The sequence below is a fragment of the Eriocheir sinensis genome, chromosome 37 (assembly GCF_024679095.1).
Source record: "Eriocheir sinensis breed Jianghai 21 chromosome 37, ASM2467909v1, whole genome shotgun sequence".
NCBI lineage: Eukaryota > Metazoa > Arthropoda > Malacostraca > Decapoda > Varunidae > Eriocheir > Eriocheir sinensis.
Genome location: NC_066545.1, coordinates 15,266,511 through 15,281,778, shown reverse-complemented (window position 1 = coordinate 15,281,778; position 15,268 = coordinate 15,266,511). Strand labels below are relative to the sequence as shown.

General features: G+C 44.5%; 1 protein-coding gene and 1 long non-coding RNA gene across 3 annotated transcripts in view; one reads left to right on the top strand and one right to left on the bottom strand.

The window, feature by feature from the left end:
• Positions 1–492: 492 nt before the first annotated feature.
• LOC127008365 (carbohydrate sulfotransferase 11-like) overlaps positions 493–15,268 on the bottom strand; it is a 41,450-nt gene continuing 26,674 nt past the window's right edge. For both annotated transcript variants that reach the window (XM_050880363.1, XM_050880362.1), the window contains exons 2-9: positions 11,707–11,943; positions 7,878–8,162; positions 6,870–6,956; positions 5,405–5,625; positions 3,171–3,272; positions 2,097–2,349; positions 1,343–1,388; positions 493–1,059 (exon numbers count right to left, since the gene is read on the bottom strand). In XM_050880363.1, coding sequence (XP_050736320.1) covers positions 836–1,059; positions 1,343–1,388; positions 2,097–2,349; positions 3,171–3,272; positions 5,405–5,625; positions 6,870–6,956; positions 7,878–8,162; positions 11,707–11,841 — 1,353 coding nt within the window. In that variant the 5' untranslated portion in view covers positions 11,842–11,943 and the 3' untranslated portion in view covers positions 493–835. The remainder of the gene's footprint in view (positions 1,060–1,342; positions 1,389–2,096; positions 2,350–3,170; positions 3,273–5,404; positions 5,626–6,869; positions 6,957–7,877; positions 8,163–11,706; positions 11,944–15,268) is intronic.
• Positions 8,059–11,699, top strand: LOC127008371 (uncharacterized). Its single transcript, XR_007761051.1, has 3 exons — positions 8,059–8,199; positions 8,240–8,327; positions 8,406–11,699. It is a non-coding gene; the product is annotated as an uncharacterized LOC127008371 (long non-coding RNA).

The following is a 15,268-nucleotide window of genomic DNA, read 5'->3' as shown; positions in this document are numbered from 1 at the left end:
TGTGCTACAGCAGCAGCTATGGCACATGCCTATAGTGTTGTCCCCAACTTCAGTGATTCTAAATACTGAATTTTCTTAATGAATGTGATTCCATAAATCATAAATCACTTGAAGGTTACATGACATTAATCAGGGAAGTCCAAGTGCTGAGTGACTATGTTAAGCTATTCAGAAGAAAATACTTGACCTTTTCTATGAACACGGATAAGACACAAATTTACCGTGTCTAAAGGTCACAACAAGTTATCACCCCCTCCTTTCTGTGGTTAAATGTTAACCATAAAGTGATGATGTAAGACCCATAGAGCTCTCCCTAGTGTGTGTGTGTGTGTGTATTTACCTAGTTGTGAAATACAGGAAAAGAGCCGTACTAGGCTCGTGCTGTCCCGTCTCCATAACGCTTATTATCCAGTTTGGCTTTAAATTCATGAATCATTTTTACACACACAGTCTCCTCGTCAAGTCCGTTCCATGTTGTTATGCATGTATGTATGTGTGTGTGTGTGTGTGTGTGTGTGTGTGCACACAGCAAACCTGTCAACATATCCATTGGTGTCTGACTGCACGGCAGGCAATGTCAGTGACTTAGGCACAGGCAGCTGAGTCTCACTATGATAACAAGGACTATTATAGGTGGAGAGACACCTCGCCAGATATCCTTCTGGAATATCAGTGTCAACCAGAAACAAGATCGATTCATTTTCGTCAAAGAGAAACAAAGTTTCATTACACATAAGTCCATCACACAGTGGCTGGTGGGGGCTGTCCTGCCACACCGGCACCACTGGTGTCTAAGGCTGAGGAGATCACAGCATGGTTTGGATTGTGTTGGCTGCTAGACAACCTTTGAGCTGGAGGGGCCCGGCTTGGGAGAGTCCTGTGCACACGCTCGGTATTTAGACACGTCATACTGGAAGAGCTCCAGGTCCAGCTTGTACATGTTTATGAGTCCTTCCATCTGGCCCTTGGTCAGCTGGCACAGGAACTTGTCCGCCACCTCCTCCGTGGGGCCGCTGCGGGACCGGTTGATCAACTTGGGCTTGATGATGTTCTTGATGCCTGTGGAAATTCCCGTCACTTTAGACAACAATGGTCTTAAACAACTATATGTACATAAATCAGAAATCTATTCATTCCTTTGATGATTAAGCTTTTAGCAATCACTTCCAAAAGGGTTGCGAAGGCAAACAAAATCCATAAGCAAAGCTATTTGCAGCAAGTCTTACAGTAAAGGGAGTAGACTTTCCTTCCCTTCCCTTCACCCAGCCCAAGCAAAGTAAACTGTACAGAGAACAGAATGCTGAAGTGCTCTCTGGAGGGCAGCAGCACACGCAACACTTACCCGATGAGAATATGATGTAGTTTCCGTCTTCCTGTAGGGTCTCAACCTGCAAAGGCAAGAAGGCTCAACAGTGACAGACAGCCTTGCATTGCAAATTGATATACTGGAGTTGGTTGAGGCTTTTTTCCGATTGATTGTTACTTCATGTGAGTGGCTATAGGAACGTTTCTCTATTCAACCCTTGTTACAATGCTATCAGTATACTGCCAGTCCTATTGTGTGTTAAATGGATTAACTTAAATAATCCCTTTGTCCTTCTGTGTCCCAAGGCAGTGCTAACAACAAGCCGCCCTCCTCAGAAAAAGAAGAAAAAAGCAAATTCAGACACCGAATGTTTTATAATCCTTTTTTCTTTGTCTGTCTGTTCCAGGGCATGACTAAATACTGGCTTCCATTCTTAGACAATCATGAAAATAAAGAAATGCCGGCACCAAATGTTTAATAATCCTTTTTCCTTCGTCTTTCTGTTCCAGGGCACCGCAATAGACAAACCATTTCAAATAGTCTGTCTGGGTGTTCGATTCTGTGGGTGCTTTCCTCCCCTCTGCTCTGCCACACAGTCCCAACGCCTATCCCTTCCTCTCATATGTTAGCTATAGGCAACATATGAGAGGGAAAAATAGGTGTTTGGACTGTGTGGCAGAGCAGAGGGGAGGAAAGGACCCGCGGAATCGAACGCCCAACCGGACTATTTGAAATGATTTGACTATAGCAACCGTTCTCCCTTCTCAGACAAAAATGCCAATGACTCTACCTTGGCGAACACATCGAAGGGCACCAGGCAGGGCGTGCAGAAGGGAGTCATGGGGGTCCAGTGCTCGTCCAGCTTGTTCCCTCTGGCGGTCTCGTCCAGGAGGAACTGAACGAACTGGGGGAAGGACGCCACCACCATCGAGCCAAACCTGGGCCAGTTTCTGCTCTCGGCGGGCGGTGCAATACCCCGGTAATTCTTGGCGACCGACCTCGATAGCTTACTGTAGTATCGGTTGCCTGAGAGGATCTTGTCTCTGCGAGGGAAGAACACACCTGTGAATATGATGGTGGTAATGACGAGAAGGGTTTTTCTATACATTTTTCATGAGTTCTGGTCTAGCTCTACAAATGAGATGTGATTTGAAGGAGATATGATGGTGGTAATGACAAGAAGGGTTTTTCTATACATTTTTCATGAGTTCTGGTCTAGCCCTACAAATGAGATGTGATTTGAAGGATATGATGGTGGTAATGACAAGAAGGGTTTTTCTATACATTTTTCATGAGTTCTGGTCTAGCCCTACAAATGAGATGTGATTTGAAGGATATGATGGTGGTGATGACAAGAAGGGTTTTTCTATACATTTTTCATGAGTTCTGGTCTAGTTCTACAAATGAGATGTGATTTGAAGGATATGATGGTGGTGATGACAAGAAGGGTTTTTCTATACATTTTTCATGAGTTCTGGTCTAGCTCTACAAATGAGATGTGATTTGAAGGAGATATGATGGTAGTAATGACGAGAAGGGTTTTTCTATACATTTTTCATGAGTTCTGGTCTAGTTCTACAAATGAGATGTGATTTGAAAGAGACACAGAGGAAAGTGAGACAGAAAAAATTGCAATGGTTGGGACATGTGGGCAGAGAGTTGTGGGCATTTCAAGTAGTAGTTTTATAACCCTGGTGGTAGTTTGACTGTTCTTCTGTACCATGAACCTGTAGAAACACTCATTAGAACCTGACTGACCCCCTCTTTGACCTTTAGAAATAGCTGACGTGAGAAGTGAAAATGTCTTATAATACCGACCTGTGTGGCGGCCCTGTTACCGCAGAGCCAGGGCCAAGGAACTGACCTGTATCCTGAGACGAGGCGCTCAAAGGGGTGTCGCACGATCATGAAGGACAGAGGTGGATCGGAGGTGTTCAGGGACCGCTGCAGCTCATCCACGGTGGGTCTGGAAATGAAGAACATCCACTGATAATCATGAAATAAGTAAGAACATTTTTTTTTTTTACAGCACAGAGAGCAATGCAAGGGCAACAAAAAAAAGATGTAAAAAATAAAAAGCCTGCTAACTGTTGCTCTCATATAGCGGTAAGTATAGAGTAGCCGAAAGAGAGGTCAATTTCGGATGGAGAAGAAGGTCTAAATAGGTGTACAATATGATGGGTGTAGACTCTTAGGCGTTCAATAATTCATAATGCGAAAGACACATCATTGCAAAACTATTACCTTACACTTGTGCACATGTATTACCCTCTTAACTCAAGGGGTGAGGGTTCCAAGTTAGCCAAGAGTGTTAGTATTCACGGCAAGACTTGAGAGCCAATATCTATTCAGGAAGAGGTTGAGGTAATAACAGCGGTACATGTCCGGGTTTAGCAATGGCATGGTTGGCAGCACAGACTTGATAATAGCCACGTCCTTGCTGGCCAACGCTTACGACTCTCTCTCTCTCTCACTCTCTTGCAACATTATCAATTCAAGCCTCATCTGCTGTGATGGAGAAAGTAGTACATAACAGATGCTTAGGGAGAAAGTTGACGGAGATGACTAGCAAAAAGGTGAGGTGATGAGGTGAAAGACTGTAGCTGTGTATGAGAGGAATGATAATGACGGAAGAAAGAGAGATAACAGCTGATAAGACGCAGCCCATTTTTCAAACAACGAAATTAATGAGTTTTGGATGAGAAAGTTGAGACACACAAACAAACAGATGATGACATGAGGTGAAAGACTGTAGCTGTGTATGAGAGGAATGATAATGACGGAAGGAAGTGAGATAACAGCTGATAAGACGCAGCCCATTTTTCAAACAACGAAATTAATGAGTTTTGGATGAGAAAGTTGAGACACACTAACAAACAGATGATGACATGAGGTGAAAGACTGTAGCTGTGTATGAGAGGAATGATAATGACGGAAGGAAGTGAGATAACAGCTGATAAGACGCAACCCATTTTTCAAACAACGAAATTAATGAGTTTTGGATGAGAAAGTTGAGACACACTAACAAACAGATGATGACATGAGGTGAAAGACTGTAGCTGTGTATGAGAGGAATGATAATGACGGAAGAAAGTGAGATAACAGCTGATAAGATGCAGCCCATTTTTCAAACAACAAAATTAATGAGTTTTGGATGAGAAAGTTGAGACACACTAACAAACAGATGATGACATGAGGTGAAAGACTGTAGCTGTGTATGAGAGGAATGATAATGATGGAAGGAAGGGAGATAACAGCTGATAAGATAAGACGCAGCCCATTTTTCAAACAACGAAATTAATGAGTTTTGGATGAGAAAGTTGAGACACACTAACAAACAGATGATGACATGAGGTGAAAGACTGTAGGAGTATATGAGAGGAATGATAATGACGGAAGGAAGTGAGATAACAGCTGATAAGATAAGACGCAACACATTTTTCAGACACAACAAATTAATAACTTTTACATCTGTTTAACTTCTCAGCAACACATTCTCGTTTTATTTAACCTTACGGCTAAATAAATATTCTCATCTAATTTAACTTTTCATCTACTATATATTTTTCTCTAACTTAACTTTCCTGCTGAATATTCTTATCTTGTCCGAACTTTCCAGCTGATTATTCTTTTCTTCCTTAGTGTTCCAGCTGCATGTGAATTCAGTCCTACTTAACTTTCCATCTAAACGTTCTGAACTGTTCTTCTAACCTCCTATATAAATCACATCGTAATTCTTTCATCATAATCCTCTCTATCACTACGGGGCATATTCTTAAACATTTCCGTGCCCAAGTACACGTATTTGACAAGGTTCTCGTAGGCGTTTTGGGCATTTCCAGGGGTAGTTTTGTAACCCTGGTGGTAGTCTGACCCTTCTTCTGTACCGTGAACCTATAAAACACTCATTAGAACCCGATTTATGTCCTTTTTGGCCTTCGAAAATAGTTTGTGTGAAGCGTGGAAACGTCTGACGATATCGACCTATGTATCTTCCTATATTATGCACATCAGCACTGCCATCTGTACACCCTCAATTAACAGATGCCTGGCGACTCTGCCCAACACCCACGCCTTCACTAGGACCATTAGACCCACCTGCTGTAGCGCTTCCTGGCCAGGGTGACGGGCGATTCCTTGGTGTGGAGGAGCTCGTACTCGGAGTAGCCGGCGAGGAGGTTGAAGTTGTAGAACCAGGTGGAGGAGGCAGCCTTGAATACATTGCACCAGACCAGGTTGTGCTCCTTGTTGATGAGGAACTCCCATGCGTTGGGCTGGTACGCCTTCGAGGCCTTGTCCAGCCCATACTTCTTGCAGGTCTGTGGGGGCGGTGAAGGTGGTGGTGGTGAGGGAGAGATGGGGTGAAGGGGTGAGGGGGTGTTATGTCACACTGAAGCAGTACAGCCAAGTATGATGCATACGTCACATATGGGAGAGACTGACAAGCTTCAAATGAAATGGAAATTCACATGAAATGCAAAAGAAATGAATGTGTGTTGAATTCATACATCTCTGTGGAGTGGTGGGCTGGTCCTCTCAGAGTAAGAGTGGCCATCCTCTACTCCACACTGCCATTGTCTATGTTTTCCTTATTCAATACTTTCTGCTGGAGGGGTGCTGGGCGGGGGACCTGCTCACTCCTGTCTATCTAATTGATGATGATAATGATGATCCATGAGTATGGAGATGACATGCTCATGGAGGGAGTTGAGGGAGTGACTGGCAGAGTGCAAGCATGTGTTAGCAGGGGTAAATTCTGAGCTTAATGCTCCTCATGCTGCTCAAAAGCTGTCTGGCTGGCGGGCACTGGCAGGGGGCTGCAGGACACGCAGGGTGTCCCATTATGCTGCTTTCTCTCATCCATATCAATCCTCTGAGTGGCCAGACACTGTGCACTGAACTTGTGGCAGCTAGGTCTGAGCAAACTTGGATCAGTCCAGTAGCAGCCTGGTGGATCCTGCAGGCTGGGGTCGGGTGGTCACTTTGAATCAAAGAAACTCAACACAGTTTCCCTGCTTTGAATGGTGACATTGCACAACTGAGTTCCTGGGGTCAAACCAGACCCTGCTTGATGTTTTTATAATCTAAACCACTTGCACAGCTGGTGGTCATTTCTGCCGTTTTCTTCTGTGTCAAAGATGAGGTCAGCTGCTGTCCTTGGAAATCCCAGCCCTGCCCACTCCCCCAAGAAACAGGTTGAGAATAATGAGTAAAATGCATGATCAAGATGTGCAGAGAATCAACAGCACTAGTACTGCAAACATCAAAACTGTGTGTCTTAAATCAGAGCAGGAGGCAGAACTTTCAGTGGCATACAGCAAGGCTTCACTCCAACACATTCTTCAATCCAAAGGCATTCATTAAAAGACTGAGACAGAAATTGAGGATGTTGCCTCTACTAAACATCCTCTTCAAGTCAGGTTATCAGGACAAACAGAATGTATCCACACACAAGAGGTAAGTAATTAAGTCACTGGGGACCATTATGTACAGAGGCCAGGAAGCAGCAGCAAACAGAGAGCGCTGAGCCACCCGGGCGCAGGGAGGCTCAGGCGACGCTCACCTCCTGCACGTGTCTCTGGCGCTCCGAAAGGCGGTCCACGAGCTCGCGCGTCACCGTCCACGACCCCGGCAGCGTCACGTTCTCCACCTGCGGATTAATTGATTGATTGATTGATGGTTTATTGTTGCAAGTAAATTGATTGATGGTTTATTGTTGCAAGTAAACAACAAAGGATAAGGGAGGAGCATGCCATCCCAACCCCCAGGCAGTACAGAGTGTGATTATACAATTGATTGGTTGATTGATGCTTTTTTGCAGATAGGGAGGCAGCTCAAGGGCAAAAAAACAAAAATAGTAACAAAAAAGTCCACTAAACGCTGTTCTTGCAAATGAAAAAAAGAATGAGGCCTCCGATTAACGACTATTTTTCCAAGGCCACAGAGAAGACCTAGTCGGGTTTTCATGGGTGGTTTTACAATTCAAGGTGCATAAGGCGGGTAAAACTATCACTAGCATCACAAAGCACGCTAAAAAAAGTCGGTTCCACGAGAGCTGGCAGGCCAAACACCGTTGCCAGATTATCGTACTCAAGAGCCGCGTATTTACCGGTTTCTGGCTCATAACTGTTGCAAAGAAGCACCAATAATTAACCACTTAAACGATAATCATATATGAAGGCAGTTATTTGGGTGATGAAAGCAGTTTTTGGGTCGGAAATCGGCAAACATGAGTTAGAGTACGACAATCTGGTAACGTTGTGGCCAAATCCTTCAGGGGTGGACTCGCGTGCTTGGCATCATTGCTTGGGTGACGGTCTCTGTGTCGCTCATTGGCTGTTGTTTACTAGATCTAACCTGCCGTGACATAGCCTAATATCTCTTGCTCTCTGCTACTACCTCTTTGAATCAGTACCTGCAACAATAAACTCTCAATCAATCAATCATCAGTACCGTCACCCAAGCAATGATACCAAGTCCGCGAGTCCACCCCTAAAGGATTACGCCGGCCAGCTCCCGTGAAACCGACTATAGCTGTTTACACGGACCAATTAACACATCTAACACACACCTGCACTTTAGCGGCATAAATACTCTTCTGGTTCATCTTCAGTCTTCTCAACCTATTCTGCCGGCACTCTTCATCGCAAGGCGGCACGGTGCCCTTAACCTGCCGTAGGGCCGCCTTTGTGCTGCCGGCGTGTGGCGCTGTTGCCTCCTGTAACTTGTTGGGCGCCTGCTGGAGGGACGGGGCGGGCAGGGAGGCGTTGAGGGCGTGGGGGGAGGTGCTGGAGATGAGGTCCGCGGGTTGGATAACGATGCCATCACCAGCGGAGTGCCCAATGGCGAGTAGGTCCTAGAGGTGGAAGGGCATGTTTTAAGGGTGATCTTAGGTCCTAGAGGGGGAGTGACATGTTTTAAGGGTGATCTTAGGTCCTAGGGGGGGAGTGACATGTTTTAAGGGTGATCTTAGGTCCTAGAGGGGAGTGACATGTTTTAAGGGTGATCTTAGGTCCTAGAGGTGGAAGGGCATGTTTTAAGGGTGGTCTTGGGTCCTAGAGGTGGAAGGGCATGTTTTAAGGGTGATCTTGGGTCCTAGGGGGAGTGACATGTTTTAAGGGTGATCTTAGGTCCTAGAGGGGGTGTGACATGTTTTAAGGGTGATCTTAGGTCCTAGAGGGGAGTGATATGTTTTAAGGGTGATCTTAGGTCCTAGGGGGGGAGTGACATGTTTTAAGGGTGATCTTAGGTCCTAGAGGGAGTGACATGTTTTAAGGGTGATCTTAGGTCCTAGAGGGAGTGACATGTTTTAAAGGTGATCTTAGGTCCTAGGGGGAGTGACATGTTTTAAGGGTGATCTTGGGTCCTAGGGGGAGTGACATGTTTTAAGGGTGATCTTAGGTCCTAGAGGGGGAGTGACATGTTTTAAAGGTGATCTTAGGTCCTAGGGGTGTAGGGACATGTTTTAGAGGGGAGGATCTAAGTCTCTGTATATATTAATTGTTAGGGGTTTGGGCGGTGATCCAATTATTGTTTTGTTATTGATATGTTTTAAGATATACCTACCCTTATGATCTGTTCTGAAGTCCCGATACTACTACTACTACGACTACTATAATAATGATGATGATAATAATAATACTAAGACAACCCATTATGACGATGATGAAGAAAAGGAAGGAAGAATGCACAAAAAGAGGAAAAAAAGAAAGGCATAGGAACGAAGGGAGGAAAGGAAGAATGCGAAAAAGGAAGGAAGAAAAGAGGACGTAAAGAAAGGGATTTAAAGGAAACATGCAAAAAATGAAGGAAAGAAGGTCGAGAGAGAGAGAGAGAGAGAGAGAGAGAGAGAGAGAGAGAGAGAGAGAGAGAGAGAGAGAGAGAGAGGCGGGAGAGCATCCAAAAGGCAGCAGGGAGTTAACAGTAATCGAGGGGAGAGGGAGCATAGTAATGAGACAGAACAAGACGTGAGTGGCCGGAGAGGGAGGGAGAACGAGGGAGAGGGAAGGGAGAAAGAGAGAGGGAGAGGGAGAGAGAGGGAGGGAGAGAGAGGGAAGGGAGATGAGAGTGGAGAGGTTATGTGTGGAAAGGAAGGAAGGGAGAGAAAGGAAATGGGAATAAGGAAAAGATAGAGAGGTGAGGGGATGGGAGAGAAGGAAGGGAAAGTTAAATAAGGCGATGGGAAGGGGGAAGATAGGAGAGAGAGAGGGAGAGAAGGAAGGGGGTATGAGGGAGAGATGAAAAGGAGGGAAGGAAGAGGATAAAGGTAGAGAGATGGGATACGAAGAGGGAAGAAGGAAGGGACAGAGAAGAGAAGAGGAAGGGGAAGAGAGGGAGAGAAGGAAGGAGGGATGGGGGAAAGATGAAAAGGGGATGAAAGGAGGGAAGGAAGAGAAGGAAGGGGATAAAGATATAGAGATGGGATACGAAGAGGGAAGAAGGGAGGAAAAGAGAAGAGAGGAAGGGGAATTTTTAAGAGAGGGAGAGAAGGAAGGGGGATGAGGGAGAGATGAAAAGGAGGGAAGGAAGAGAAGGAAAGAAGAGAAGGAAAGGGATAAAGATACAGAGATGAAATACGAAGAGGGAAGAAGGAAGGGACAGAGAAGAGGGGAGGAAGGGGAACTTGGGATTCAGTTACGTTGCTTGAAAGGAAAAAGTAAAAGCTAAAAGATAAGATAGCGAAGAGGTGGTGAGGTGGAGGCAGTAGCTTTATATGATAAGGGCTTTCACGGGTTGATAAGGGGATGATAAGGGAACTTCACACCTCGTTATAATAGGTAAGCAAGGCTCCATCCAAACCAATACCAAAAACTACGAACGAAAATAATCCCATGTGTAGCCCAAAATCTAATCAGAAATCTTACTACTTATATGATTTTTTTTAATTAATAATGGCAATAAAAAAAATAGTATGACTGAAAAGGTGGTATACAGTGGACAAAACAAAATAAATATACAAGTCACCCGTCAATTAATCCGTATTCTGTCATCGGACCCACTGAGGCAATAATATGACGTCACTTCTGCGCGTGAACAGACTTATTATAATTAGATTTTGGTGTAGCCTACCGTATAGTGTTTCGTCCTCATATTTGGGTTAAAAAATTTGAGGAAACGTTATGGAAAGTCTCTTATGTATCTGGTATGTATGTATCATCGAGAACTTGACCATTGTGGAGTGTAGAAGATTAATAAGTAGTTTGGTTTCTCTTAATATAGTAAGCGAAGAGGTGGAGAAGGCCGGAAGGATAGCCTAGTCTTTGCTTGAAAATGAGGAAGCGATGAAAAAAAAAAAATGTACGGAAAAGAACTTAAGAGAGAAAAAGGATCGAAGGAAGGAGGGAGAATGCAAGAGAGGAAAAAGAAGAGTAAGAAGAAACGAAGGAAGGAAGAATGGAAGGAACAGAAAATAAGAAAAAAAAGATTGAAGTAAGGATGAAAGAATGCGAGAGGAAAAGATGGGTAAGAAGAAACGAAGGAAGGAAGAATGGAAGGAAAAGAAAATAAGAAAAAAAAGATTGAAGGAAGGAGGGAGAATGCAAGAAAGGAAAAAGAGGAAAAGGGAAGGAAGGAAGGAAAGAAGGAAGGAAGCAGAGAAAGAAACTAAGGAAAAATGCAAGAAGTAAAGAAGAAGGAGGAATAGAAGAGGTTAAAAGAATAAAAGACCAGGAAGTAAACGAAGAGAAGAGAGAGAGGGAGAATAAGATATCAAACAAATGAGAAATGAGAGATGGAGAATAAGGTCATTAGCGAACAGAGGAAGTGGGAGATGAAAGATAAGATAGCCAGAGAAGGAGAAGAGACGGTGAATAATTAAAAGTCATCAGCGAAAAGAGGAAGTGGGAGATTGAAGATAAGATAGCAAGCGAAGGAGAAGAGATGGAGAATAAGGTCATTAGCGAAGAGAGGAAGTGGGAGATGGAGGATAAGATAGAAAACAGAAGAAAACCAGAGATAGAGACAGACCGCAAGATTCAAGATAAGGAGGGCGTAAGAAAGAAACGAAGGGAAACTCCAAGAAATTAGGGAAAGAAAGAGAGGGAGAATTAGATAGCAATGGAAATGATGGAAAGGCAAGGAGGACGTAGAGAAAGAAACAAAGGGAAACTACAAGAAATCAAGGTAAGGAGAGAGAGAGAATCAGATCATACAAAATTACCAGATTGTCGTACTCAGCCTCTTACAATTACCAACTTCCGACCCCAAAACCGTCTCCTGGGGCCCACTAACGAGACTCATTCATAGTTATCTTTAAAATAGTTAATTCCTGATATGTCCTGTTAATAGTCATGCGTCAGAAACCGGTAAATAGGCCCTACTATGCTCTGAGTACGATAATCTGGCAACGGTGATCAGATAGCAATGGAAATTATGGAAAGGCAAAGCTCATCATCACATACTTTCGCGGTGATGTGTGCAGCGCGGCCGTGGGGTTTCCTGAGCTCTCGGTGCGTTGAAGTGACGTTGTAGACCACGACGCAGAAGCTCGCCGTCGCCGCCAGCAACAGGGTCTTGAAGGTCGGCTTCAGTCGCATGGTTGAGCGCCGGCGGTGACCCCAACAGCAGCGGCACTTGTCTTCCTCCTCCTCCCGAAGGCCTCCCGCTGCACCATCGTCCGTTGACACTTAATCCCGCGCCTGCAACAGAAGACGAGGAGACTTAAAGCATCCTTGTCTCACCATTCTCATCTCAGCATCCTCATCTCAACATTCTCCTCTCAACATCCTTAAACTACCACAAGGGTTATTAAACTATCCTCGGAAATGCCTGAAACTCCTATGAAAGCCTTGTCGAAAATGTGCTTGAGAGAGGAAAAAGACACTTGAGGGATTAAACTACCACAAGGGTTATAAGTCTGTCCTCGGAAATGCCTGAAACTCCTATGAAAGCCTTGTCGAAAATGTGCTTGAGAGAGGAAAAAGACACTTGAGGGATTAAACTACCACAAGGGTTATAAGTCTGTCCTCGGAAATGCCTGAAACTCCTATGAAAGCCTTGTCGAAAATGTGCTTGGGAGAGGAAACGTTCAGGACTACAGGCCGAAAAGTACTTGGCGGAGAAACAACGGCACACATATAGGCTTTCAACGTACGTAAAATAAGGGTTGAATAGGCTGGAGTTTAAAGGTGATGCAGCTTCCTAGGATCACGTGGAAACCAGAAAAATTGTGTCAAAGCACGAAAAACAAAATTCATTATAAGTTCACATCCACCAAAATAGCTCGGGAAGTTCAGAGCTGCGGAAAAGCACGGGGGAGGAGATTACATGTGTGTGTGTGTGTGTGTGTGTGTGTGTGTGTGTGTGTGTGTGTGTGTGTGTGTGTGTAAATTAATGCGTGGGTGTGATTGAAGAAGTATAACGCTTTCTTCTTCTTCCTTTTCATATTTCTCTTCTTTTTTTCTTCTTCGTTTTCACCATCTTTTTCTGTCTTCTTCGTTTTCACCATCTTTTTCTTCTTCTTTCTCTTTTTTTCTTCTTCTTTTCATCATCTTTCTTGTTCTTCCTCTTCTTTTATTATTATTATTATTATTATTATTATTATTATCATTACTACTACTACTACTACTATTGTACAGGTAATGAATGAACTACGCCACCTTCTTCTTCCTCACCTGCTGGGCATAAATTTCTACCTGGGTCTCATTAACTTTACTGTCACCTGAGCGGCTCCAACGAAATTATTAATAGAACTCTTTTGGGCTCCCACTCTGAGCGCACACACACACACATGAAGACTTGGCGGGCGAACGGGCAACTACTCAAGAGGAGGTGGAGGAGGAGGAGGTGGTGGAGGAAGAGGGGGTCGTGGGGATGATGACTGGCACACAGAGTTCTAAGTCCGGTATTTTCAGACGCTCCCGCCACTCATAATCAGCTATTTCCAAAGACCGAAAAGGATATCAATAGCGTGGTGATTAATGATATTTCCACGTTCATGTTACAGAAGCTTTGTCACGCTACCACCATGACCACAGATGTTGCGCCGACTAAACAAAACTTTCCAACTTACTTCACGCTACCACCAGGGTCAAAGAACTACCCCTGGAAATGCCCAAACTACCCGTGAAAGCGTTGTCAAAGTTGTGTTCTTGGGCCTTGAAAGGTTTAAAAATATGGCCCTAAGCCCGTATTCTCATAACGTGTCGGCACCTCAGTTCACGTGTTTGAAAAGCCTCTCGTAGAAGTGCCTAGGATTTCCATGAACTGTCGTGTGATGCCGGTGTGGTGTTATCTGCCATCCGGTATCATGAGGCATCCCATCCTTATTTTCGCATCGCGGAACCCAAAATTTACTAGTATCATAGAGTGACTAAGTGAAGCATCTAAGTGTAAAAAAGTACCAAGGAGGACCTGAAAAGCGATGCAAAGCGGAACAGCTCACAAGAAGAAGAGGGATTGTTGATATCCGAGTTATATACATACATACGTCATCATTTGCTTTTAGAATTCATGTATGTGTTCAGGATGGGATGTCTCACGATCTCCGGAGGTCTCATGACACCACACCGCTGATAGTTCCCCACGACTTCTACACACTCCGAAAGGGAAAATCACCCATGAGAACCCGGTTGATCTTCTCCATGACGTCGGGAAATGGTCGTATAATGAGAGCCAACCGGTGTCGCGGACCAGAAGTTACAAACGAGGGCCAACCAATACAAAGTTGATGGTAAGCATTTCAACTCATACGACACTCATATGCGATCGTGTGAATCTAATTAAACTATGAATCATTTAGTCTGAAAGTTCCTTGCGTTTGTTTACTTCGCCCGCGCATGCGCTGATCCTCGTTTGTAACTTCTGGCCCGGTGTAACTTATGGGCCGTGACACCGGTACTGCCGACACCTGCAAGCACACTCATTTGTTTACGTTTACTTCCAGCTCCAGCAACGATGACCGACCCACAGAGCATAGCAACCGCCCTCCATACTCCACATCTGGGGGCGGGGGAAAGACAGGAGGGCCCCCAACTATTAGAAAGGAGAGAGAGAGAGAGAGAGAGAGAGAGAGAGAGAGAGAGAGAGAGAGAGAGAGAGAGAGAGAGAGGTAAAAATGAAAAAAAGGAGAAATAAAAAGACAGGAAGGGAGGAAGGAAGGAGGGAAGAGGAGGAAAGAGAATAAAAGAAGTAGAGAAGTGAAGAGCGAAGAGAGAGAGAGAGAGAGAGATCTGACGTCAATCCCCCTCCCCCCCTTATTTGAAAACCACCACCACCACCACCACCTTCACTTAGACACTTCATTAACTACAAAATTACTAGAGCATTGCAGAAGTCAAACTACTCTTCCTTCTCCTCCTCCTCCTCCTCCACCTTTTTTTTTCCCCTCTTCCTCTTTCTCTCTCTCCACTTCCCTACCTTTACTCACTGTCTTCTCTTTCCTTTCTTCTCCTCCTTTCCTTCCTTTCATCGTCTATCCATCTATCCCTTCCCTCTCTTCCTTCAACTCCTGCATTCTTTTTTTTTTTATATTCTTCCCTTTCCTATTCCCTTCCTTCCATTCCTACTTATTCTACTACTACTACTACTACTACTACTACTACTACTACTACTACTACTACTACTACTATTTTAACGCTGTATTATGTAACACCCTCACAATAGATTTCAAAAAGGGGGGGGCTGAGGGGTAGGGGGGGTTCAAGGGAGGGTGGAGTGTTGATAATGGCCTCTCAGCTTCCCCCCCCCACCCACCCCCTCTCTCTCTCTCTCTCTCTCTCTCTCTCTCTCTCTCTCTCTGTGTCTTTCTTCTTCAATGGTGCCGGAGACCTTTTTGAGAGCGAGACAAAAGAATGAGAGGAGGAGGGTGGTTGGGTGGGGTAGGCTCGGTCTCTCTCTCTCTCTCTCTCTCTCTCTCTCTCTCTCTCTCTCTCTCTCTCTCTCTCTCTCTCTCTCCTTTCTTCATCTTTTCCTTTTATTTCCTTCCTTTTTCTTCATTTTCTTCAACTCTCCCTTTCTTCCCCT